This window comes from Scomber japonicus, chromosome 4 (assembly GCF_027409825.1).
Source record: "Scomber japonicus isolate fScoJap1 chromosome 4, fScoJap1.pri, whole genome shotgun sequence".
Taxonomy (NCBI): Eukaryota; Metazoa; Chordata; class Actinopteri; order Scombriformes; family Scombridae; genus Scomber; species Scomber japonicus.
The window spans coordinates 23,937,037-23,963,826 of NC_070581.1; the positions used below are offsets into that span (position 1 = coordinate 23,937,037).

Sequence of the window (26,790 nt, forward strand, 5' to 3'; positions counted from 1 at the left end):
AACACAAATTGTTCAAATTTGCTCCACTTCAGCTAACTACAACACTAAAATGCTACTTAAACAAATATATATCTGACATTTATAATGCAGGACTGCAGTATTGCTACATTTGCTTAAGGAACTGAGTATCCAGTATTCAAGTACCTCTATCAAAATTGTATTTAAGTGTAGTACTGGAATAAATGTTCTCAGTTACAGTCCACCACTGACAGAAATCAATACAGAATGATCCAATAAAATGAATGCCCTTTACATTTACAGAGATAATATTAATCTGCAAAAACAAGTCACCCTTATTAAACCTTCATAAATATCAGCCATATGTTTTGAAAGAGTTGAATACCAAATTTATTTTCACAATTGACTGTACAATAGCAACAGGTAGACAAACATTATACAAGAAAATTCTGCAGTAAGAAAGAGAGGATTATAATAAAAAAGATTTAGATGAAATTATTGTTCATCAGAAATAAATGGCAACATTTCATCCCACCACAACACAAAGCCCCAAAAAACAGGACGGTTTGCATCATCAGCCAGAAACCGCTGCTCCCTCCGAATATCACCGACTACTGATCCAGCTCAGAATTCCTTCTGAAGATCTAAAAAAAAAGAAAAGAGAAAAATCAACGTTAGCTACATAAAATAATAAAAATGCTTTCTCTGCTTCACCAAATAAAACTAGAACCTACCACTCTTTTTAAGAAGTTCTCCTTTCCACGAACGAGCCATCCCATCCAGAAACTGGTCCAAGTGTTTCACATACTTTGCCAGACTGGTTCTTTTGTAATCTGTGAAGAAATGCAATCAATGAGCTGAATGAATTTGCACAGTTTATTTAGAAAAGAAACAACAGAAACTATTGTAATTGGGCTTTACAGGTGGATATATACACATCGATAAAATAGATTGATAGGGGATATTATTAATCCTTATTAATACTACTACTAATAAATATAATTAATACAATAGTAATACAAAATACTAAATTCTATCCATTAACTAAATAGACTAATCAATAATTTTTGCTATCTTCAATCTCAAGATTGTCTTCAACTTTTTCTTCTCTGTTCCAACTATTTATAACATCAAGCCACATTATCATTGTTAGCGTCGTCCTCCCACACCTCATTTCCCTTCAGTAAACCTTCGTCCGCAGTTTCCCACTGGAGCCTCTCAAAATGTGTCCCCCGAGAATGTGGGGCACAATCTGACTAAATAGTCTAAATTAAATAAAAACAGACATAGTATAAAATAAAATAGAGGACATCAAACAATTACTTGACTATATTATGTAATATAACTGTATACTATATGATAATGAGAGAACGATTGAGCAACTTTTGTCCCATCATCCTATAGGAAGAGTCAGCAGATGAGGCCTCATTAATCTGTTCAGAACCTACTTCATGTTTAAATCTAGTTTAATAGTTAAAATAGGAGAGTAAACAAGATTCAGTAGGTCATTGTTTGAACACGTTTGCCGCATTTTGAGTCTGGAAATATTTGCTTGATTACTGATTACTGTAAGTCTACTCATGACTTTCAGAAATAGAAAAAAAAATCTTGTGTGTTTTCGGTGTATTTTCACGCACCTCTGATCTTCCGTCTCTCTGCTGCATCCTTCTCGTTTTCCTTGTCCTGGCTCTCATCCATTTTCTCTTCTTCTTCACCTGTCCTGGGCCGATCCAACTCAGCACAGATCAGACTAGAAAAAAGTTACAAGATCAGCTCTGACAAGTATCGAACCCTACACACAGCAGACAATGAGACATTTAATTATCACTTACCTGATTGTGGGCACAGAAAAAGGGTCAAACGTATCGAGTTCTTTGAGATCCATCGGAACGGAAATGCGTCCTGGTCAGAGTTAAAAGAGGTAAACCTCAGTGAGACTCAACCATTTTGTCAGTGGTATATTTTACATGCTGCCTTGATTAAAATCTCATTTCATCTGAACTCACCTGTTTTGGGATGCACACTGAAGGGGCTCTTCAGCAAATGGTTCACCCCTTTACTGACATTCACATCAAGCCGTGGGTAACAATACTGCAGCATGATTTCTTTCTCAAAGTGTTGTCCCTTCTTGGCAGTACCCTGGAGGAAGAAAGATTGTATTAATGTGTCTATGTTTACAATAAGCCTTCTTCATATGTGTATAAAATGTGTTAAATAACTAATTATGTAATTAAGGCACAAATACTGACCTGTTTCCTGATGGCTTGTTTTTTGATCAGTTCCCAACGATGGCCAGGTTTCTTCTCACTTTGAAAGTCCTGCTGCAATTCTTTTTTAACATGTAGGAGCAGAGTTAAGTGTAAAAATAGACAAAAGATTTCTGCATGGTCTTGCAATCTTTTAAAAACAACAGAAAAAGTCATTATATGCTTATATCTGAATCACATCTAAGTGACCCTAACATACAGATGTAGCACATTGTAGCACACTGTGAAAAGGATATCTTCCGGTGTAAGGGCCAGCACTTTGTCTACAGATTCCTTGCGGCCCAGTATGTCCTGATCCTGTATTGCGTACTGGTCAAAGTAATTCTCCACCACTGCCAAAGACTCCCTGTTGAGATTAGTGGTACAGCTGAAGCCACAGAACCAAACAAAAGGCAACAACATGGATAACAGACGCACTTCAAAACAACACATGGATACCTGATTAAAGGATGAATTGGATCTGTCAGCACTACTTTCTTCACGGTTTCATCACCGCCCTGTAAAAACAACAGTGATCAGTACGTCACATCTCAAAAATTAACTCTGGCTTTACACACACACACACACACACACACACACACACTTCTTTTTGTCATTGACTAATTGAAAAATAACCCAAATTGAGTTAAAATTTTTAGTTATGTCCAGTTGGTAACTGAGTTGATACTATGGTTAAAAATGAAGGAATCTTAATAAATGAACCTCTTTAATATTTCCACACTAAACACTGTGGTCATACCCAATAAAGCCTGTTAAATATAAAGTTTATTAAACACGAATTGAACTGCTGTAAATAGGATGATTTCTTTTGCAGATATTTTAAATATAGGGAATATTGATATACAGGTACTTCCCACATTAGAACAATAGGAATAAATATAGAAATCGGTGAAGTCACCCTATATTAAAAGATAACTTTTGGCAGCAACTGCAGTCAACTAAAGGAATAAAGGAGCTTGGTGCAGTACACATCTATCATTTTGTCATCCTGTTCCTCACAGTTTTGAAAAATCAAAGTGCTCCACTGAAGTGTGTCATCTAAAATATTATTACCTTCACCAGGCTGAGGTACTCTGCCACTGCGGAGCGTGCTGCCACAGAGAGCTTCCTGGCAGCTTCATCACACACCCAGCAATGCACTCCTCTTCTGCCAGAATAAACCCAAAGCAGGTGCTGGAAGCCAAAGTCATCTGGAATGTCAAAGAAGTGTTTGTCGCTGATTATGTCTCCTTGCAAAGTCACATTTTCTTCAATAACATTTAATAAAAATTCAAGAGAACATCAGTATAGAGTAGGGTAGCATATGACGATTATCTGTCAATCATTGCAGCTGTAGTAGATGATAGCCAACAACAAACAAACAAAGTAAAATAGAAAACAATGCAAAACAAACCTCGAAGAGCTCTATCCAGGATACGTATAGCAATGGTCATCAAGGTCCAGCACTTGGAGCAAATGTCTGCAGCACTAAAATTAAAAACTTTGTGTTATCTAAAAATGATGTGACTGTCAGGATATGAGACGTTGAATAAAGTGGTTTTTTACAGTCTTTCCAAACATTGGTCAACAAAATACACCACATATTTACCTGCAACAGCTTCTGACATCATCATAATCAGTCATATCAATATCAAACACCAGCTCCTTCTCAAGGGCCTGAAAGGTTCCTGACTTCACAGTGTTGTGCTGATTGGGCTGTGGGCAACAAACACAAGAAAATCTCTTTATATAAATGTCTGCTCTGACACTGAGACCTGTGAAAATGTGGTAGGAGCATGCAATCATACCCTGTGACTGTACACTGCTCCAATGTCAATCTTGTATGGGTTCATCTTCTGCATCTCCTTCTCCAGCTCATTCTGTGTGGTGAAAGACTGGTAGCGGACGTAGATGTCATCTTTGAGTGTGAAGGAGAACTCTCGATTCATGAAGTAGTTCTTGTGCACTTAATGTTGTAGAGGAAACAATTACATATTAGTGTTGCTGAATAGTGGAGCCCATATTGAACAGAACAGATTAACATGGTGTCAACAGGTGAGCAGGTCAACCACAGTTTACACTAATCAAACATTTGAGTATAACATGTCATATTTAACAGGCTTTTCTGCACTGTCCAATCGGGTTTACTCACCTCCTCCATAGTTTAGCCAGCGAAAATACTGGGAGAAAGGAAACAACCGTCTGTAGTAAAGCGGTAATAAATCTGGCAGACTAGCCGGGTCATAATCTGACGCTAATGATGATGGCATTGTGTGTCTATAGAAACAGCTCCGGTACCGGTGTTAAAGTGTGTTTAATTATCACAAAGACACAAGCTAGCTACCATAAAGCGTTGACGGCTCGGAGTGTTGTTTTACACCGAAGACAGCGCGGGAAAAGCTTCGGGACAGAAGAGAGCCAATAAGAAAAGGTTCAGACAATTGCGTCACCGGAACTAGGAAACGTGCTCGTTAGCAACCAGTTAGCAACGGGTATTTTTGCTCAATAAAAATGTGATCAATTTTATAATCACAAGCGAGTTAAGGTTAAATAATGTGTTTGTTTTCGGCTCTCTCGTCTGACTTCCTCAAACTTTTGGTTTTGACTCAACGAAAGAGAGGCGGAGCATCATGGTAAGTGTAGTCATTTTGCGATAATGCCAGTTACACACATTAGACATTATGAAGCCATGCCCAAGAAACATGACTAGAGATAATATTTCTCAAAATGTATGGTTTCATTTACGAACAATTCTAGCATATTATCCATAAAAAACAAGAGATATTTGACATGTTACACCTAATGTAAACCTTTGAATATGAAAACAAACACCTATTGAAACAAACGTTCAAGTAAAATAGGCCTACACTTAAATATAGTGATAAAGGACTGAAGATAACATAAAAGATAACAGTACATAAAATAAAACACAATCAGATTAGATGTAGGTTTGATAATACAAGAATTGTTTAAATAATAACGTACATATTTTTGCTTTAATAAAAAATCATATAAAAAGTAAATTAATTTAGAAGTACTGCAAAATTTAAATACTCTTCATACTCCTTAGCTTTATGTGAAATGCACGTCCTATTATACTGTACTTTTCCTAGTTGCAGTCAAATAGTAGCAGTACCCAGATATCCTCTATAGAAACCTGATGTTTCAGAGAAGGAAGCTTACTTTATCCACCTGCCAAATTAAAAACCGTACCGTGTTCTGATTTTACAGCATGTTTTGACTGTTATGTATTAACTAGACCTTTAGAGGGCAGTGCAGTCTTATGACAATATATTCAGGGCTGCCACAGTGATCCCTATTTCAGGAAATGTGATGGTATTTTTCATCATGAGATATCAATGGTACACTGATACAATTTCTTCTTTTTCTTTCAACTTAAGTAAGAAAACTGTCCAAATTCAAGTGCCATTGTCAGCTGAGATGAACACTGAGATACTCTCTGGAAAGAGGTGCAAAACAAAAAGGGGACTTCCCTGGTTATAAATAGAACTGGCAAAGGTATGGCAGGGGATGTACAGTCCAGATGGACCAAACAGGGAAATGAGGGTTAAATTGTACAATAGGTACAAACTACAAAGACAATCTTTAATTTGACATTTGAAAAGGGCACTTTTGCATCCAACACAAAAAAGGGGCAGGGGTGGTGCCCCCTTTTTGTCCTACTCTTCAGATTAGGGGGTTTGTTGTATCCAGTGGCAACACTGATCATTTAATGATAATGTGGCTTTACTGTTGTATGTTCACGCAGCTATAGTCTCAAAGTCTACATATTACTCTGAATCAAGTGGTGCTGTTCACACTGAAGGTTGAGGGCTATGCAGCGATAAGAGCTCTTGTCAGTTATTGTACTTGTGATTCAAAAGATACCACTCACCCCTTTGCACTGTTGCTGTACATTAAATATGACTAGCTCTATAATTGTATTAATTCACGTCTCGGTCTCATCTCCTGACATGTCCATTGTTGTCCTTAAAAACTCCCTCTATAATTTCTCTCTTTGTGCCTCTGCTATTTTGTCTTAACTTTCACACAAAAATGTAATTATGACAATGTAAATGTCAAGAATGTTTTTTAGTATAAAAACCTCTTAAAATACAATGCGATATTAATATGTTTGTGCACTACTAACTTATAAAGAGGCTTCCACTCAATTTAATCAGTTTACGTTTTTTTTCCTCCAAAATTGTCAGGCAGGTATAGTCACTGAAAGTGAGGACTACCGTCAACCTGTAATTACCCGGCTGCTATCATTACATGCTACAGTATGTAAAATATCTGTAATCTAGATTCATGATAATGAACTATAGTTAATCCTTTGCAGCATCACTTAACTGTGACATGTTCAAAAGCAATTAACACACAAGCGTCGCCAATGCATTTCCACTTCATGATTGCATTTGTGTTTATGGTAATATTCTTTAATCGTACCCTGATTTACATAATGCAAGAGCTCTCGACCACATCTTAGTTGAATTATGCAAATTTCTTGTCTGCAAGGCATAAGCAATGTGATGGATTTTTTTTTTCTTCGTTTTTTGGAGGAGGGAGGGTCCTTTTTCAGAAATTATTTGAAATGAACTTTGGATTAATACCCTCTGTCTTTCATTATCATTGTATGTTAACAATGTTGGTCCTTATTAATGCACATTACATCGAGTAGCTCCTATCCTTAATCCTTACTGGCCACCTCTGAACTGTTAAACTTGAACTGTCATCATGTATAACATCATCATGTATGAGTACCAGTGTAAGAGATATTTACTGCTTACAAACATCCACTGACTCACGTGTGCATGTACTAAATGTCAGTGGGGCGAGTTAGGTAAGGTGAAGCATGGAGACAAAATGTAGCTTTCAGTTGTGTATGATAAATGTAGGTCAGACAGTCATCAGGTGCCCGTGGAGTACGTTGGCCAGCACAATAGGTCAATGTGTTGGCAGTACACAAGGAGTCATAGTTTGGGGATTATATAAAAGTCACTGCAGATAACCAAAGTGTGCCACCATCTCAAGTGTGCTGTCACCCTTCATCAGGATAACACCAGTGACACGTAGGTCAGTAGAAATCCTCTAAAGCGCAGTCTTTATTGCATGTTTTATGATGCCACAAAGTATTTAGACAGGATCACAAAGTTTTATAGCCATGACTTCAGTGCTTCAAAATGTGTGACCTATAGAATTCAGTGACACTAGAGAATCACTCATATGACAAAGACCAACGTGTAAACCAAATATTATCAGGTGGTGTCCTATTGCTTCACAGACAGACCAATACACTAATGTTTTTACTATCAGACTGTAAGACTGTTTAGTCTTATAGTCTGATTACATAAAGTCATAAGTTGTGGCAGCTGTCAAAATGTTTGACCCTGTTTAAATAGCTGTTATGGGGGCTTCTCTTGCAAAAACCTATAAAATGAAGTATAATAAAGTATAGTATGATGATAAAAGAACACTAGAAATACAGATGAATCATTCTTATTTATCCCTATTCAGATCACAAAGGGAGAAAACAGGTAAAAATCTCCCAATCAGCCCCTTTTTAAGCTCACTATATAACATGTGTCTCATTTGTTTAATCAATATATCAAGACTAAAAGAGCTAGTGGGTCTGCATTGTTTTGAGTTGAATGCTAATGTCAGTATGCATGCTGAAAATTACAACTGATGTATAGTGTTTACAATGTTTACCAGACAAAGAGTAGTATCTATCTTGTCAGCTAACAGAGAAGTATTTCCCAAAATGCTGATCGATTCCTTTAAACTCAGCCTTTCTTAACTGTCCAGTGTAAATAAAAAGATGGCTATAATGACTGTAAAACAGCCCAAAACTAACAACAAGTTTCATAAAAAAATGGCAAAGTTACGGTATGTTATTTTTCGGTTGTGTATATATGAGGGGAAGGAACAGAGTGTGAAGATTTTAATTGACAAATGGACACTGTTTACTGAGTTTCTCGCTGCACCAGGCAGCAGGTGCAATTGGTGCCCCAATTTGGATTTTCACGCTATACATTAATGGCATCAAAGAGCCTCTGTGATAGTTGAGCAGTTGTTTCCATTTATGTGCTGCACAACTCGCCATGCTCCACTTCCTCTCCAAATGGCTGACACACTTGGATTCTCGGTTATACTTCAGATTGATGAAGCCATCTGTCATCTGTTTATGGTTGGCAGGCAGTGCTCAGCTCTTTACTGCGTGAGCAGCCGTCACCACACGCTACATATTATATAAACATATGTACACATACAGTCACTCATATGTTTCATGTTAAAATCATTTAAAATCTGCAAGTGCATTATCCTCCCAGCTGTGAATACACCTCACTGAAAGAGTTCACTAGTTACTTATCATGTAAATTCTGATCAGCTGAATTTCTTTGTAATGTCCTCCGTACAATCTTTTCATGGACACTCATTTTCAACCATCTGACCAAAATGACATGTCACTGAGGCTCTGACGACCTATGAACAGAGATACCACAAGGCTTTGGGGTCATACAACTCCACAACATTCTTTAGAGACCTGCACTCAAACATTATGGTATTGACACAAGTCAAATAACAGATGTGGTCCTATCTAATGACTTATGGTTTTGTGATCATATAAACTTGCACACAAAATATATGAAGATGTGATACAGAGGAACAAAAAATGCTAATAACATACAACAATCAACATTTCTTGTGAGACTGTTGAATATCTCAGAGTACTTTTTTCTGTTGCAGCTGTGAACAAAATTAGATTTAAGTCTATTAAAAGACACATCAGGTTTTCCACGGCATGAGAGTGTGTAAGACCTGCAGGGAATTTATATTCTATTATTAAAAAACTACACATGGTAGGGTATTTCATCAGCTGCTATATTTTTACACTTGGTGCTTTTAAAATGTAACTACATTTACAGGAGTGAAAATAAATAAAGCCCAGAGCATGTATTCCTATCCCATTTTATTCCAGGCAATGTTGCGATGCCTTTGAAACATCATTTAGAATTTCATCTTAAAAAATAACATTTACAGAAAGTAAGAGTGAATTGTTACAATCACTGAATAAATATGAACAATTCAAATAATGAACGACAAGTGTGTTCAGACAGAACGTGAAGCAAATTTTAGACACTAAATAGACTGATTGCATACAAAGTCAAAGCAAGAATGAAAACTTGACACATCCACACAACTCGCACAATGTTTCAACTTGACCAAAAAAGGCTTAGCAGTGCTTAAGCTTAATGTTAACATCAGCATATTAACACACTCACATTGGCAATGCTAAAATGCTGATGTTTAGCAGACAGCCCATAATGTTTACTAAGTGTATTAGCTAACATTTGCTGATTTGCACTAATTAACACTAAATCTAAAGTACAGTTGAGGCTGATGGGAATGGCATTCGTTTTTATTCGGTCAGAAACCAAACTACAAGGCCTGATGATGGCGGTTAACGGTTAAGTTAAGGGATCATTAGTTATTAGTTCCAATTCAGCCTGCGGAGGCCAAGAATAGCCTGTACCAAATTTCATGGCAAACTTATCTTAGGAAAAAAGAACATCATTTAAAGCTGGAGTGAGGGACTTTTTTCTTCCTATTTAGGCAGTGAGAAAAATTACAAAAACACGACACATGCTTGTGTAATGTGGTGCTTTCCAACTCGGAAAGTCAGATCAGCCCCACCAGCCCTGATTCAAAATCCAAGATTGCTGCCCCATGCATCAACAGTGTGAAAGTTGTATTCAATATCCTGTTTATTAGCAGTTTTGTATTATTTGTGTCTCTTTAAATCAGTCGTACACACAGCACTGTCCAACTTCTATCTGTGGATGTGTTGCTACGGTGATTGTATGCGCAAAATACTGCAAAGTTTGTTTTCATCAACTGGTATTGCTATCAATGGCTAACCTGGCTATGACTGGTTTTCTGACTTCATAACTAACAATACAAACTCGGGTGTGAAGTCATTCCCAGCTCCCACTTCCAACTTCAGAGGAAAATGGAGCGCAGCATTCGTCCAACTTTCTGAGTCAGAAATCTGACTTCAGGGGGCATTCCAGTTGAAATTTCCGACTAGGAACTTGGAAATTGTGACTTCCGAAAACACCTGGAACACACCATATTGTCCCTCGCTTCTAGCAGTGAAAGTAATTACAAAAACACTGTGGCATGCCTCCACCATAACATACTCGGTTGCTATACTGTTGTGGCTATAAAACAGTGAATAAATAATTTTGAGTGTCTAACAACCAGAAATTTGTTTTTTCTTCTTTCCTCTCCTATTAGCCTAATCAGCTCACAACCTCTCAGATTTATCTGGTGACTGCTTAGAGGGGCCTGACCCCTAGGTTGGAAACCACTGGACTAACTGGCTAACTAATTACTATAAAGTAATTGAAACTAGCTCCACATCCAGCAGTTATGACAGTAACATGCTGCTTATGCTTCAGTATTAATAATTTAATGATGTTATATAGGCTAATAATCTATTAGTCAGAGGGACTGAACCACTACATTTATTGCAATAGGCTACTTTAACCCTTACATACTGTTCATATGATTGACTCCGGCTTAAGTATTTCTTTATAATTAGTGTATCAAATTTTAAACCACAAATGTATTTTGTGTTCATGTTTTCTTCAGATTTGATACTATTATATATGAAAATACAATCACACCATATTAAGATCTTATTATCTAAAATGAGAACAGCCATAATCATTCTATGTTTTATTTATTGAAAGTGATGGTATGCTTTAAAAAAAATAAAAAAAATAAAAATAAAATAAAATATTTCAATTTTTGGACATTTTAGGACAATGTAGAAAACGTCATAACATTTCAGGTTTAAAAATGTAATTTATGTGTTTTAAAAAAAAATTGCTTTCAAATGTCAAAATGGGTCAAATTGGACCCGAACAGTAAGGGTTAACTACATCAAGCTCATAATACTTACTTTTACTCAAGTGGGACGTTCACTTTTCAATTTAGTATTTTTACATTACTTAATTGGTACTTAAAGGATCTGAGTACTTAATTGATCAGTAAGTAATGAATAAGATTAGACCTCGTGCACGCGCGCTGCCCTCCTCGGTGGGAGCGCCAGCTCGCGCGCGCCCCAGCGCTCATTGGTTGGCGCGACAATATAAAGTTCCGCAGTGACTCCCTCATTGACTACTGCTGCTGCTGCTGAGCTCCAATCACTCACTGACCGAGCAGGAGCGTGAACACAGCTTACCGCCGGGAGGACTTACAAAGTTTACCGCCATTATTTCCACTCCTGTCTCTTCTGTCAGTCCATAGACTACTCGTGTCATTTATCTCCACCATGAAGGAAAGAAGACTCACGCAGCCTTTTGTAGCAAGGTGCAAACTAGTGTTGGTCGGGGACGTCCAATGCGGTAAAACAGCGATGTTACAAGTGTTGGCCAAAGACTGCTATCCAGAGGTACGAGATGTCTGTATAACCTTATAATGTCTGCCGTTTACTTTTCTGATGTGTTTTTGAGCAGAAAAATAACAATTAAGATTTATTTTACATGTTCAGTTATTTATTTCCTGAGGGTGAATAAATAGCCTATTAATATTTATGAGGACACACAGTTCCACGTATTCCTAGACAATATTATACAAGGCTTTTTTGTGTTTCTAGTAGTGTTAGAAACAAATAGTACATAATGGTACTTAATTTGAATTTATTGTGGTCTTTTTATATCTTGTTTTATATTTTTCAGACTCCCATGTTACCATTGTATAATACTGTAGCCTCTATAAGTATTGGATTGGCATATGTGAAGTAAAAGACATTTGACTATAGGCAGAATTTCCATTCACAAAATACTTCCTGTGTTAGATCAGTGATATGCTGTGAATTGTGAGCATATGAATTGAGTAGTTGGTTTAAAAGACAAGTTAATTATAGCTAACTTATAGATAAAGATTATTGTGTTTTAAACATAAAAAAGTTACACAAATGCAAATCACTCTTTGTCTGTTTTAACACTCTGTGTGGTTGGTGAGACTTAAGGGGTCACTGTAGACTCTGGCCACTTGTGATGGACATTTGTTCTTGTTTTTGATGAATAATTTAATACCATTAGAATTTCTGATTAAAAAAGACAAGTTAAACTAAATTAGGCTTTTTCTATTTCTAGACTTATGTCCCTACTGTGTTTGAGAACTACACAGCCTGTCTGGAGCTTGAAGACCAGCGTGTTGAGCTCAGCCTTTGGGACACATCAGGTGAGGATTCTCTGCTATTTTTATTAAAGTCTTGCTCAGCATTAATCCATTAAAGACATCATGATTTCCCCTGCCCTCTCTCTTTTTGACTTGCTGCCAATTTAAACCTCACCCTGAGTTTTTATTGCCAGTGTTTGTCCTTGAGCAGCGAGCTAACTGGTTTCTGTACTGTATTCATGGCCGATTTGTGAAACTCGTTTATCCTCCCAACAACACAGTCAGGCCGGAGACGGGTAACATCTGTAAATTAAGCTCAATCTCATTCATTGTTATACTAAACTGTGTTGTGGTTTACCCAGACATCACTATCTGTCAGTCCTGTTTTAATGCAGTTAAGCAGCTTTTTTGGTGTGAAATTGGTCTCTGAGTGAAGCAGGAATGATACTCGCAGGATTACATAGTGGACAAGCAGGGCCCAAAAGTCTCAGTTTTAAATGAAATACAAATTATCCAAATCTAAATTAAACATGGAACCAACAACCAAACAGGGGTCTCAGATTCATAAGCTTAGAAGGCACAAAACACAACCAAGCTATTACCAGGAATATAAAATCCCTAAGGCTACATTACGTTAACTACATACTAAATCTCTAACTTTGGGTCCATTAATTGATTAGTTGTCAATTATTAAATGAATTGCCAACTATTTTGATAATCAATTAGTCATTTTTTAAGAGAAAAGACAAAACTCTGTGATTCCACTGCCTTAAATGTGAATATGTCTCGATTTCTTTAATTCTCTATGATAGTAAACTAAATATCATTGGATTGTGGACTGTCAGTCATGACAAAAGAAGATATTTGAGGATGTGATCTTGGGCTTTGGGAACCAGTGATTTACATGTTTCACCCTTTTAAGACATTTTATAGACCAACAACTAAATTGATTGAGAAATTAATTGACAGATTAATCGATAATAAAAAAAAAACCAACATAAGTTGCAGCCCTGCCTGAGATATATATGCACAGATGTATTGCTTAATAGCATTGTTTTACAAAACTAAGTAATGATGACTGTGTGGATATTAGACGCCAAAGCTCGTCCGATTTTGAGAATAAAACTATAATTACAGTATTATTGGAGCTTAAAGCAGGTTGTATTCTTGTATTGTATGTATTTGCTTTCTTGCTGAGAATAGATGAGAAGATCAATACCATTCTCATATTTTTATGCCAAATATGACTACAGTAAAGAGATGCATGGCTTAGCTTAGCATACAGACTGAGAACAAAGGGAAGCAGCTAGCCTGGCTAAAGGTAAAAGGTCCACCAACCAGCACCTTTTTAAAGCTTATTGATTTCCATGTTATATGTCATTCATTTCATCTGTATGAGGAGCCAGAGAGACAGAGCCAGGCCAGCTGTTTCCCCCTGCATTTAGCCTTTAAGATAAGCTAAACTAAGCTACGCTAATGGTCTCCCAGGTGTATCCTCATATATAACAGACAAATATGAGAGTGGTATTGATCTTTTCATCTAATTCTTTGCAAGACAATCAATAAGAGTGTTTCCTGAAATGTTCAAATGTCCCTTTATTGCAACATGGTAATCAGACAGGAAAACTGTACAGAGTGGACAATAAACTTGGGGTGGGACTAATTGTTACAATGGATTTCTTCTCATTTAATTTAATTTCTTAATATGGTGTGTAGACAGATCACAGAGTTCATCTATTGTTTGTTTTTTTGCATGATTCACTTTATTGCCCCTGACCTCTGATGGGAGATTATGAACAGCACAGGAGACTATTATCTATTAAATTCAAGTAGAGCTGCAATGACTGGTTGATTAATTGATTAATTGCCAACTACTAAATTAATCGTCAACTATTTTGATAATCGATTAATTGTGTCGTGTCATTTTTTAAGAAAAAAAGGTCCAAATTATCTGATTATAGCTTCTCAAATGTAAACATTTTCTGGTTTCTTTAGTCCTCTGTGACAGTAAACAGAATATCTTTGGGTGGCGGGCTGTTGGTTAGGAAAAAATGAGATATTTGAGGATGTCGTCTTGGGCTTTGGGAAACAGGCTTTTTTTCATAGACAGAACTTATAGATTTATCAAAAATAATCAACAGATTATGAAAATAATCGTTAGTTGCTTCCCTATATTCAAGACAGTGTGCCTTTTAAAACAGTAAATATTTTGTAACAAAAGTTTTGGTATCTATACAATATCTTTCTATCTATGTTAATGGGTTAATTGCATTGTCCTACTGGCATAATGACCTTTAGAGATACATAAAGAATTATATAAATAAAATCAATAAGAAAAGTCATCCACTCCACTATAGATTTCTTGTGTAACAGCATTGGCTGAGCCATTGTGCTCAGAGGAAGTTGAGCAGTGCCAGTTGGACTGCAGAGGGGTTGTTTTCGGGGTTGCCTCGACCATGCAGGGGGTGGAAGTCTGTGAGAGTGTTGGCAAGCGTGTGTGTATGTGTGTCCTCTCCTACAATGTGTGTACGGCGTACAGTCGCTGTGAACAGAAGGCGCAAGTGAGGGAGACCGAGAGAAAAGAAATGCATGACCTCCTCACTGCCTTATGGTGTGTGCTGCCTAAAAAAAAAGAAGAGGTCTTATGTAACTGAAACCAACACTGAACTAATGTAGGTTTGTGTGTTTATCTCCTACAGAGTAAAAACTTTCTGGACAGTCACCCTTTCCAAAGGAAACATTGCATAAGACCTATTTACATTTTCAATACACACAAACACAAAGTTCCCCTCAATCTTTATTTTGTCTTCATTCTCCTTCTTTTCATTTGGGGCAGAAGCTAAAGATTTTTTTGTGATCAATCTCCTCAGTATTTTCTCAATTAACTGATGAATTGTTGGTTAGAAAATAGTTCATCTCTATAAACAAGTGGTATAGACGTTTTACCGGAAGTGTTCCTGTTTCCATATGTAGTCCAAGTGACCAATCACGTTTGAGCAGGCTTTGGTTGCATCAAGGTAAACAGTCCGTGTGGAGAGCAAAACAAGTGGAACGCAATGGTTGAAATGCAATCACAGAACCCATCGGCTATCGTCTGAAAATGATTTAGCCTTTTTATTAGCTTTTTTTTTTAGTTCATACACATTTATCTGTTCATAGAAATGAGCTGAAATGTTGTCTGGACTGTCTGAAGTCTGAAGTTGCTAATCAGACTGTGAATAATGACTTGTACGGAAGAGGAAATCTTGGATTGATGTCCGTTAACCGGATAAGGCTTGTGACACAGGAACCCCTGAAATATTGGCGGTTGACCCGAGAGGCTATCTGTCGTCGGACAGATAGCCGAAGGTTTCTGAGATTGGAAAATAGTGAATAATTACATTTTTTACAATCTCAGTTTCCTAAAGTCCACGTTTATTTCTTCAAATGTCTGATTTTGTCCAAGCAACAGCCTGAAAAACCCAAAGATACTGAGTTTACCATCACATAAGTTAAAGACAATGAGAAATGTCATTAATATTGTGTCGATTCACTAATCAAGTCAAATCAATTCAGCTCTAATAATATCACTCCAGGTGTCCCTCTCTGATATAATACAATCTTTCACATATAAAACAGAAAAGAGAAGACTTACAATTTAACGTTTCACCTCAAATATGTGTGTGCCACAGGCTGTCTCACTATAAACAGGCTCAGACGTCTATGTTTCAAGTTAATGTTGCATCTTTTATAAAGAGATAGACAAAGGATGACGCCTTCTGTTGGCTTTCTTTCTTTCACAGACACTTTCAAAGGCATCAGCTCTTGCTTCCAGCACTAAAGCTGTGTAAATATGTGTGTGTGTGTGTGTGTGTGTGTGTTTGGTTTGCGTGTTTGCGTGTCCAGGCAGGGGGCTGCTAATGTGTGGGAGGTGGTAGGTGCCAGAAGTTGTGTCCTCTTAGATCTCTCTGCCTCCTCTTTCCCAAGCCTTACATCACCCTGGATAGTTATGTGATGGCCGCTTTGATTCCTGCTAAAAAAAAAAAGATATTGATAGATTGCAGTTGTATAAGTTGTCCTACTTTGCAGATTCAAGTCAAAGATTCAGACCAGCCAAGTGAACCAGCATGGGCTTGTTGAATGGAAGTGCTGTTTTGATGGTTATATTGTTATAAAAACATGTTTCATTAATGTCTCAGGGGACATATTCATCAAGGCAGCATGATTGTTAGTTAGTTCCGCTTAAAGCTTATTAGAAGTATCTATTCCTGATATTATTTTTAGGATATAATTATATCATCTTAAAATTTGTTTGCTTCTGGTGCATGTTTAGCCCCTGAGGACTAGGGTAGGAAATTAAATCTCAGTGTTGGTGTGTGGGGAGTGATTAGGTGGCAGAGGGAAGACAATAGAGAGCGGACATCCTGTCAGTCTGTTTATAGCACAGGAGCCTTCCTGACAGTTAAAAAAAGATATTTATGGAAATGTAAGCAAAATATGTTTCCTTCACACGCACACATGCACACATCCATACACACACACACATACATAATCTCTGTGTAGACTGCCTGAGTGAGGTGGTGAATAGAGGTGGTTAAAATGTTGAAAAAGAAAAGTTACTACTGGCTGCAGGGTCAGAAATGTGTGGTAATGATGGTAATGAAGTGCATCAGTAATATCTATGAAGTAAGAAGATACACCTCAAATATTGCAACTGATGTTTGAATAGTCATAGTCAATTTTATTTGTATTGCCCAATATCACAAATGTGCTTCAGGGGGCTTTACTGTCTGTAGAGCAATACATCATCTTCTACCCATAGACCCTTTTTATAATCTGTAAAAAATAACAAGAAAATGTTTTAATGAGGAAAAAATGGAAGAAACCCATGTAGCCTATAGCAATATTACTGACTTTTTGCTTAACTGCACAAAACTCTTTAATTCAACATTCAAATGCAACCAAATGTGGGTGGTGTGCACATATGAATAACCACCAAGCCTATCCTCCCTAAGATGTAACTTGAAATAACTAACCGGTCATTGCACTGGTTTTCATTAAATATTCTCCTACGTAATTAGCATATTCTTCAGATCAGCTTCAGCATCAGTTTGGTAAGGTTAAAAATGCTCTGTCAGCTTGAATTTTTGTATGTGCATCTGTGGATTGTAGAATATGGTGTAAGGTTTGGTTGTAACTGGGCACCAGATGGCTCTACCTTAATTCACCTTCACTTGATTTACTGCTAGTTTGCTTTTACTCACAGGAAAGTTTGGCAAATAAAGTTTTACTATTGAACAATAATGGAGAGATAAGACTAGTACAGCGCTTGTGAGTCAGTGTTAGGTGACTTTACTGGAAAAATTCCACTCAGTGGGAAGGCGTTGGGTTTAGTGAAATGATTTGCTCTCTTATCGCTTTGGCAGGGGTGTCTGTTTGTGTTTGTACTGTGTGGATGTGAGGAGGATGATTGTGATAGAACATGATAATAGTGTCAGCTGGATTCAGACCAAAGAGAGAGATATTTTGTTTCTATTTCTGCTCGCTGACAAGTGGAAAACGTTAACTAAAAGGTTTCAATTTTAAAGATGCTGGTCAAAGTTAAGAGCCCTCCTTCCAAAATCACATGTTCACTAAATTGTGGGCCTGTCCTTCAGCTACCTGAGGTATTTTCTAAAACTCTACTCTGTCCTTCTAGGTTCTCCATACTACGACAACGTCAGGCCTCTCTGTTACAGTGACTCAGACGCAGTGCTCTTATGCTTTGACATCAGCCGACCAGACATAGTAGACAGCGCGCTGAAGAAGGTACGAACAGCTGCACTGTGAACATGACAGTCTTACTGCATGTGGTAACCTCTTTGATCAATAATCGTCCCTCCCCTATATACACTCCTTACATGTTGTACCATTTACTAATTACACACTCAAATGATAGACTGCTGACATCTGTGCTTCTTTTTTTCCCTTGTAGTGGAAAGCAGAGATCCAGGACTTCTGTCCCAGCACACGGATCCTCTTAATAGGCTGCAAGACAGACCTGCGCACAGATGTGTGCACACGCATGGAGCTGTCCAATCAGAAACAGACGCCCATCTCCCATGAACAGGTTTGTTCCATATCTTCTCTTTCCCTCCTTTGTGTGTCTGTTGAGGTTTCTTTGTGTCGCCTGTCTAACAAGGAAAGAAATCCCACTTTTTGTTTTGATCTACTCTACCCTAGACCATCTCCACGCTACGCCGGCTAAATTCATAGACACGTGTTTCCTCCACCAGACTCCCCCAAACATTGAGCTTTGTAGAAATGGCCTCCACAGTCTTTCAAAGTGTTGTAGTGTGTATGGGGAAATGGAGCTTTGTAGAAACGTTGTCATATTGGGGACAAAGCAGATGGTGGTAGGGGTGTGAGAGAGAAAGACGAATAAACACAACGACAATAACACCAGTAGAGGATGGCTTTGTGTGAGTGTTGTTCTCCTTATTGTCTACTTTGGTAGCTTATTTAAAGTTAAACATAGCTATTTACCACCTTTCTCTCACTGAAACTTTTGTAATCTGCTTTCAATAAACAAAATGTCAGGAAGCAGCTGCTGAAACGGAAACAGTAAACCAATTCTTCCTCAGTAGTTTTCTGTGGCTGATATTTGTCTATCCTCCGCACATGCCCAGTAGGTGGAGAATTTTGGGACGTTTCTATATAAACTAAAGTACAGAAACAAGCTGAAAGTCCTGCTGTGGGTGTTTCGTTTTTGCACGAAAACAGGGTTTTAAAATTTAGTCGGCTAAGCATAGACATAGTCTCAGAATCAGTAACACATTTTACATGCTTTCGTTCACATTGCAGGGCTCTTCCTTGGCCAAGCAGCTTGGAGCTGAGGCTTACCTGGAGTGCTCCGCCTTCACGTCTGAGAAGAGCATCCACAGTGTTTTCCGCGCGGCAGCTCTTGCCTGCATGAACAAACTGCAACCTGCCAATAAACCCAGTCCAGTCCGCCGCCTCTCCAAGAGACTCCTACACCTGCCCAGCAAGACAGAGCTCCTCTCCTCCACCTTCAACAAGGACAAGTCCAAAAGCTGCATCATCATGTGAATCTTGTTAGTGGGAAGACGAGATAGCAAGGACAAGCAAACTAAAGATGGCCAGCAGGGGTGCAGGGTGTGCAAGGGAAAGAGAGCGATGATGTGGATTTGTACAAAGCCCCTCTCTCTCCTTTGCAGCATCCTCCCCAAACTTGGCCACTTCAAAAAGACTGCTACACTCTATATTCAACTCTGACACTGAACTTTTGATCCTGTCACCAGCGCACAGTGCAGAGACAGAGTGATAATGATGTTTAATATATTCCTGAGTAATTAACTGGCATTTTATATGTAGAACAATCCTGCACATGTACAAACAGAGCATAGCAGGCACTTTAAGACTCCTCACGTAGAAAGGTTGCTGTGAGAGAGTCTGCTCAAATAAGGTCAGTGCCTCCTCTTTTCCATTGGGGAAGTGGTTGTAAACACTGCGTTTGACTGCATTACCTTGATGAGACCCATTTGAAATTCTGATGGCGTCGCCCTTTCCCATCCATCTCTTTATCCGAATGTCTCTTAAGGTCACAGTACGAGCTGAGTGACGAGATGAAATGTATAATCAGCAACAGGAAGTGGTATCTACAGAAATTTGGCTTGGGGAATTTAAAACAGTGGCCATTGAAGACATTACTTCCCCCCCCCTCCCCTCACCACCACCTCCTTGGCTGAACCCCCTCACAGTATTTCGTTTGGAAATTAAAGCTGACAGTGGAGAAAGCAGTTAGAGAGGGGAGCGATTTGGCAAGGCATTTGCAAAGGCAGTGGGAGGACAATCTGAGAGCACATCTCAAGGAGAAGGAGTGCAATGTGACTCAGCACTCACATGAACCTAACAGTCTACAAATACAAACACGCATAAAGACTGTATTTGTCAGATGCTCTTCCATTACCCATTACCCATCATCAAAAACAGTCTTAATTCAGTGTTATTAACCATAAGCCTTGATTTTCGTGGTGTTACATTAATGGTGTATCATCTCACCTTAAGAGCTGCTTTAAATTGGATACCATTTTTTTAATACACGTTCCAGCTAAAAAACAAAAATCATTCTTTCTTAGTTTATAAAAAACAAAACAAAGATTGTTTTTTTTACACATGCTAGCCTGGATGGATTTATTTTAACATACCAAAACTAGTCTTATAAATCTTTGTTTATGAGTCTTCTTCCTCTTGGATACAATAAGAGAAAGAGTCCTCAGCTTTCAACTTTCGACTATCACTGAGTTAAGCTGAATTTTTCAGTCTTAACTGTTATCCATGACGCCCTTGCTGCCATTTCCAGCCTTGATCGCTTCGTAAACAATACATAAAACGTCCCTGAGCTGATGTTGGACAATAAAAGGGTTGGAGGGGGGTGGGAGGGGGGTTAAGTTGAATCACACAAACAGGCTGGTCCTGTGTGGGGAAAGAGATGTTTTTTTTTCTTCCTCTTTTTATGCTTTAAAAATATGTTGGTTTTATTTTTCAAGTTCCCTTAAAAGTATTCTTGACATTTTCCATTTATAAAATAGCCTGTCTGGATGTTTCTACTTGCTTGTGGCTGTCTTTGGTGTTTGGGTTTTTTTTTTTTTTTGTAGCTGTTGATGTTGTTCTTGTATTCACTTGAGTCTTCTGGCATTAGTGGCTGTTGACAGCTCGGCTAATGGAGGACTTGATGATTTGTAGGTCTGCGCCGAGAAGCCCGGCGTTCTCTGGATGTACAGAACACTGGAATTTAACGTGTTGCCTAGCAACAGTGTGAGCAGGGTCAGGCGTGAGCGGGGTTTCTGTCTCACCGAGAGAGGGAGGGATGGCTCTCCGAGAGGGCGCCTCACCTTTTATTTGTAGCATTACACAGAAACCACTGCGAAGGTGACGGCTGGGCAGCGGACTGTTCATGATCTCTGTGTGGTTTTAAAGACCCCACACTGGTAGCAGCCGCAAGTGGGATGTTGGAAACGACATGCCATCGAAAAAATGTGTCTCTGTCGCTCTGCTGCAGTCATTATATCACTTCTCAGTCCCGTCTGGAGCATCATGGTATCCTAAACAAGCTATAATGTAAAGCTGTCATTTCACAGTTTACTCTCTTGATCATTTCTGGCTCACAGACTTTTTTTTTGTACATATCCTTCCTCTTAAAACTGTTTGTTAAAAAGTCCCAGAAGAATGTTACTGAAGCAATGTTCATGTGAAGTTGCCAATTACGGCTTAAATTATTGACTGAATTCTGTATTTGTTATTGTCATACGCTATTTTCATCTTTAAATCTTTATTTAAATAAATATGTCTGAAGTTAATTTCTTAGTCAGTGTGTATTTCTGTGTAAATCCATTAAAATTAGGTTTATGCATAAATTGATCACTTGACACTCATTGTGGGGAAATATAAACTTTATTTTATTTTAAATTATACTCAAGATCTCTGCAAGCCACACACTTTTCACACAAGATATGAGTATCAACAATTTGGGAGCATAACTTCTTCTCTTCTCATACCCTTTAAGTCAGTTTTTTCTCATGCATCAGAGTAAACGATTATTTGGGGAATTTAATCAAATTCAAGGCTCCAAAAGAGAAACATAGACTGATAGCTGAGTAGCACATTGTCTATTTTGTCTTTAAGAAAGAATGATAATATATCCTTATTTCTCAGGTCAAGAGCACAGCAGTTCACTTCACACTCTTACTAAGGCTATAACACAGATAATACACAACTCTATTGATTAAACCTCATTCCTGATGGTTATTAACTATATCTCAACAATATAATACACTATGAATGTCACAAAACCTTCCTTCATATGGATTTCTGGACATAAATTGGAACTTTTTTTGTCCGGTCTCTAGAGGAATGCGTGGCCTACAATTAGGTGATGACGGCAGCTACACAGTGTGGTGTCAAAACAAGCCTGTGGAAGTTATATCATTGAAGCATGAACAGAGCCTGAGGGATCAACCCTTCCCCCAAAACACACATGCTGAATGCCACACTCTTACTGTAAGTACACTGTGTTACATGTATGATTCATTTTGAAAACATGCCACTTTCTATTGTTTGAAAAAAAGGGATTTGTCCTACTTAAGGATGGCTATCAGCTATTTATAAATCCTTTACTAAGTTTGTGTGTAAAGTCAGACTAGTAACTACTAGATAGTTTCAAAGTAGTAAATTACTTAATAAGGTTGATTTACAACTAATAAGATCCAGAAATGTCTTAGAAAATATTTTAGTTGGCTAAGTCACATCATGAGATTATTTTTGAGAGGCTGAATTAAACACTTAAAAGATACCATTTTTCTAGTTGGTTTCAAAACATCAGTCAGGTCTCCATATGAAGACTGAAATCATCTTTCCTGGCTATAATCATTCCTCCTGTTTGTATTGATTGATTGAGCAGACTGAGTTAGTCATATTAGCAGTCTTATTAGTGTCACATTCCCTCTTTGTGTTTCCATGTTGAACTGCGGAGGAAGTACAGAAACAAAAAGTGAGAAGACTGTAACGTTAAAAGATATCTGCTTGATTTGACTCATTGGGATGGTTAAAGCTTCATAATAGCTTCAGATATACTTTCAATTACATTTTGTGGATTGCTTGTGGATTTCGGGCCCCTATCACTTATATTGTAAGTGCATTATGAAGTGATCTTCTAATGGTCAGTATGAACAGGAAAAAATATTACAGCAAGAACAACCTAATTTAGTGTTCATTTTCTGAATTTAATTCAAGAATCAGGCTGTACTTATCCTTATTCCATTCTACCTCTGTATTAGCAAGCTAGCAAGCGTTGGTCAGTTAGCTAGCATTTAGTTGTGTCAGCTATCAGCACATAGTAGTTAGAAGGTTACATCTTACAGCACAGGTAACAATACTGGAGAACCGGACTGACATAAAAGAAGAAAAATGGTGGTCTTGGATTGATTTTTATAGTGACACTAAGTAGTTTTCCACTGGCGTCCATGTTTCCGCATATTCTGTCTCATTATTTCATAATGTAAAGGCTACTTTTTCTTTGTTATCATTTCTATTGCTTCAGTGATCCATGCTTTTTTAATTTGCCATATTTAAAACAAAGTGTTATTCATGATTACCACATTTGTGACCATAATATCAGTGTGGATCATGTGTTGTGTGCCAAACCAAAGATCTTACATTTTATTGCGGCCCCACAACTGATAGAGCAGAGCTTCTTCAACAGCAGAAAATGTTATACATTTACCATCATCCCTTATGCCCACGTCAACATGTTATAACTAGATAGGATATACTGCCTCTAGCTCCATGTTACACTACTCATAAAGGGTGCACATGTATTTGAGGCCATAAAAGATTTAGGTGAATAATTTGACAGTCTGAACAAAAATATTCCAGCTCCAACATTTCTTTCTCTCTATTTCTCTCCACAGGTTACTTAACAGCTACTGTTGGTTTTACTCTTTCCTTTTCTCTTGCTTTTCCTTATGTAACCATTCATCCTCCCTGACCTCCATTACTATATTTGCTTAGTCTTTCACTTGACTGATATAGTCTCTTATCAGGATCTCCCTGGCTGCGTCCTGCTGTCACACTCTGCCTGCTGATGATACAACACGGATGTAGTCACTGTTTGTCATTCCTGAACTATCACACACAGAGCATACAGCAGTGACTCATGACCTCCTTATCCATTACCTTAAAACAACAACAGGAGAGGCAATTGTGAGAATATACTCTGCATCACCGGACTCAAGATAAATTTCTTCTCTTGTCTGCTCCAACATTGATTTTCTGGAGCTGGAAATGGAGCGGTGGTTTGATTGTCTTGTGGATAAACTGGGCTGCCTGCCTGTCTGTCTACGACGCTCCTCTTTTCTTATCTTTTTATTCAGTCTCTTGCGTACAGATACATACACACGCCCACGTTTATCAAAAATTGGCCAATGTACATCACACATCGCTGCAAATCAGATAAACCTCTGATGAAGGCGTATTGAGCGTGTCATTTATGACAGGTTGCTCCAAGGCATGATTAAACTGTATGACCGTAGTGGATGTTGAACCGAAGCACTATGATTCTGTGGTTCTTTTGACAAAGACTGCACCTTTTTGTGCTGGTTTTGCAACAGACTATATTTAAAGGGATAGTCCAACAATTTAGGAAACACAATATTTGCTCTCTTGCCAAGGTTTATACGAGAAGATAGAGACTACTCAGAGCAAACAGTTAGCCTGTGTCTGTCTGAAATAATCATAGTATTTAAACATTATGTCTTCTTTGCTCAATTTGTACAAAAAAACACATCACTTGGGGTTTTGTGCTGAACTATTTTGTGGCCTGTTGCACATTTAAGGCATTTATCTGTTCATATTTAACTGTTAGTAAGTAGAAAAATAAGTGTATCTCTCAAAATGTTGAACTATTCCTGTAAAAACAAGTTTACTGTGCTGTCGTCTTTGTTGACATTGCCCCAGACTTAGAAAAGGGAGGTTCCCAGCCCTGTTTTCAGGGGAAAGATGTATTGTTTTTATTATTGTTTTAGTTATAGAACTAGATGTTATATCACTGATAAAACTAATAGCTGTCTGATCAAACTGGACAACATTTTGTCAAAAAAATAAAGGTGAAAGTGGATTCACCTATACTTTTTCCTTCATTTTCTTTCCTTTTCCATTCTTTTCTCTTCTTTTTACTTGAGAATGCAAACAGAAAATAAAAATAAAAAAATCAGAAAAAAGAAACAGGTGTCTGTAATGCAGATTTATTGATAAAATTACCTCCATGTCAGGATGATTTCTGAAAATCAATCCATGCTTGAAAATACATTTGTACAGGCCAACAATGACACATGTATACCATTGACATATTTGATGTAAACTAATGAACAGGTCAGCAGCAAGTGATCTGTGCAGTCTAGACGTTTTGTCCCTTCCTCCGTGGATGGATAGGTGCCTGCAGCAGAGACGGTGAGCCTGCTGAGCATCAGGATCAGGAACCAGGGTTGGGGATGATTTAAGGAAGAGTGCTGCCATCTGAAACCCTCTGGGGGAGTCAGAGAAAATGGACGCTGTGCAGCTTGGCTCATTACCACATAAGCACATCATCTATCAGACATGGCAGCGCAGGCAGGCACACATAACAACACACACCGATGCAGTCTCGCACACTCTCACAATCAACCTATCAGACCTCTCCAGCACTGCAGCGGCAGAGAGGGAAGCAAGGGGCTGATGAGAGGAAGGATGGGGGTTTGCAAAGCTATGCTGCCTGGTTACTGATGAGCTATCTGCAGACTGACATATAGATCACATTCCCTCATATGCCTGCGCCGCGCACACTGAACACACACATCCACGGTTTGTCACAGCTGCTCTGACAGTATCATAACTCCTGTCTCTGGATGGAAAATGGGGTTGTATGTCACAGGCTCAGCTGGGTGAGGAGTGACATTCTCCGGTGTCCCATATGGAACTCTGCCTCTCTGTGGTTCAGTCCTGCGGCCATGTCCACTATCTTTCCAGATATTGTCTTGATATACTGTACTGTGCTACTGTACGTCTGCATAATTCAAGTCATATTCAGATTATCAAATGCAAGCTCTCATTGTGTATTCAAATTGCAATTATGCTTATTTCTTCAAAAGAAGTGAGCACTGGCACAAAAATCACAGCTGAATGTGTCTGATAGTACAGGATTTACTGAAGTGAAGTTTTGCTCAATCAATCCGTCTCTCTCTTTCTGATTTTTTAGTCCAAAGCTGCTCTGATGTGACAGGTTCAGGCAGCAGAGCAGCTCCCAGCCTGTTATTACTCTGTATGTCTGTTTGTTTTTCTTTTTGGCTATCCAATGAGGCACACAGACATCACCAGACAGCACACACCACAGCCTTTTTATATAGCCTTGAACCCCGAGGACTGGCTCATATTATTAATCATATCACGTTGTATTAGCATTGGCATACTGTGCATAATGTGCTGAAAATCAAGTCAAATATTCAGTAGGCCTAAACATACGACTACTACTGTGATTTTTTAAAATTCAACTATACATTAATGACTGCTGTTATTAAACCAAGTTTCTTTGTCTGTGCAGTCCTACTATCTATTCATGCGTGTATCTGTGAGTACTGTATTTGCAGTTAAGGGCATCCATGCATGACGATGTACATGCGTATTGGTGTATGAATGTGTGTCAGTGTGTGCTGTGTATACTAAGCAGTTTATCTCGTCTGCTCTGCATATTTTCTGGTGAGCCAGGTTCACACACGCCGGTGCTCGGCTCAGGTCTGTAGGAATGATAAGACCCCTTGTGTCCCTGCCAGAGGTAAATAGAGTCCCCTGGCATGCCCCATAATGATCCCCTCCCTCCTGCCAT

The 26,790-nt window shown here is 38.2% G+C and overlaps 2 protein-coding genes across 2 annotated transcripts; one reads left to right on the forward strand and one right to left on the reverse strand.

Moving 5' to 3' along the window:
* Positions 1-396: 396 nt before the first annotated feature.
* Positions 397-4,474, reverse strand: prim1 (DNA primase subunit 1). Its single transcript, XM_053317117.1, has 13 exons — positions 4,357-4,474; positions 4,013-4,170; positions 3,814-3,920; positions 3,619-3,692; positions 3,279-3,415; positions 2,664-2,722; positions 2,460-2,571; positions 2,208-2,297; positions 1,965-2,097; positions 1,791-1,860; positions 1,596-1,708; positions 693-791; positions 397-602 (listed from the first exon to the last, which is right to left on the reverse strand). Exons 1-13 carry the CDS (start codon positions 4,472-4,474, stop codon positions 583-585), a joined length of 1,290 nt encoding a protein of 429 aa, XP_053173092.1. The 3' UTR covers positions 397-582.
* A 6,983-nt stretch (positions 4,475-11,457) lies between these two features.
* On the forward strand, positions 11,458-20,310 carry LOC128356926 (rho-related GTP-binding protein Rho6-like). Its single transcript, XM_053317113.1, has 5 exons — positions 11,458-11,667; positions 12,374-12,461; positions 18,076-18,185; positions 18,352-18,486; positions 19,221-20,310. The coding sequence occupies exons 1-5, from the start codon at positions 11,548-11,550 to the stop codon at positions 19,464-19,466; spliced, it is 699 nt and encodes a 232-aa protein (XP_053173088.1). The 5' UTR covers positions 11,458-11,547; the 3' UTR covers positions 19,467-20,310.
* The last annotated feature ends 6,480 nt before the right edge of the window (positions 20,311-26,790 follow it).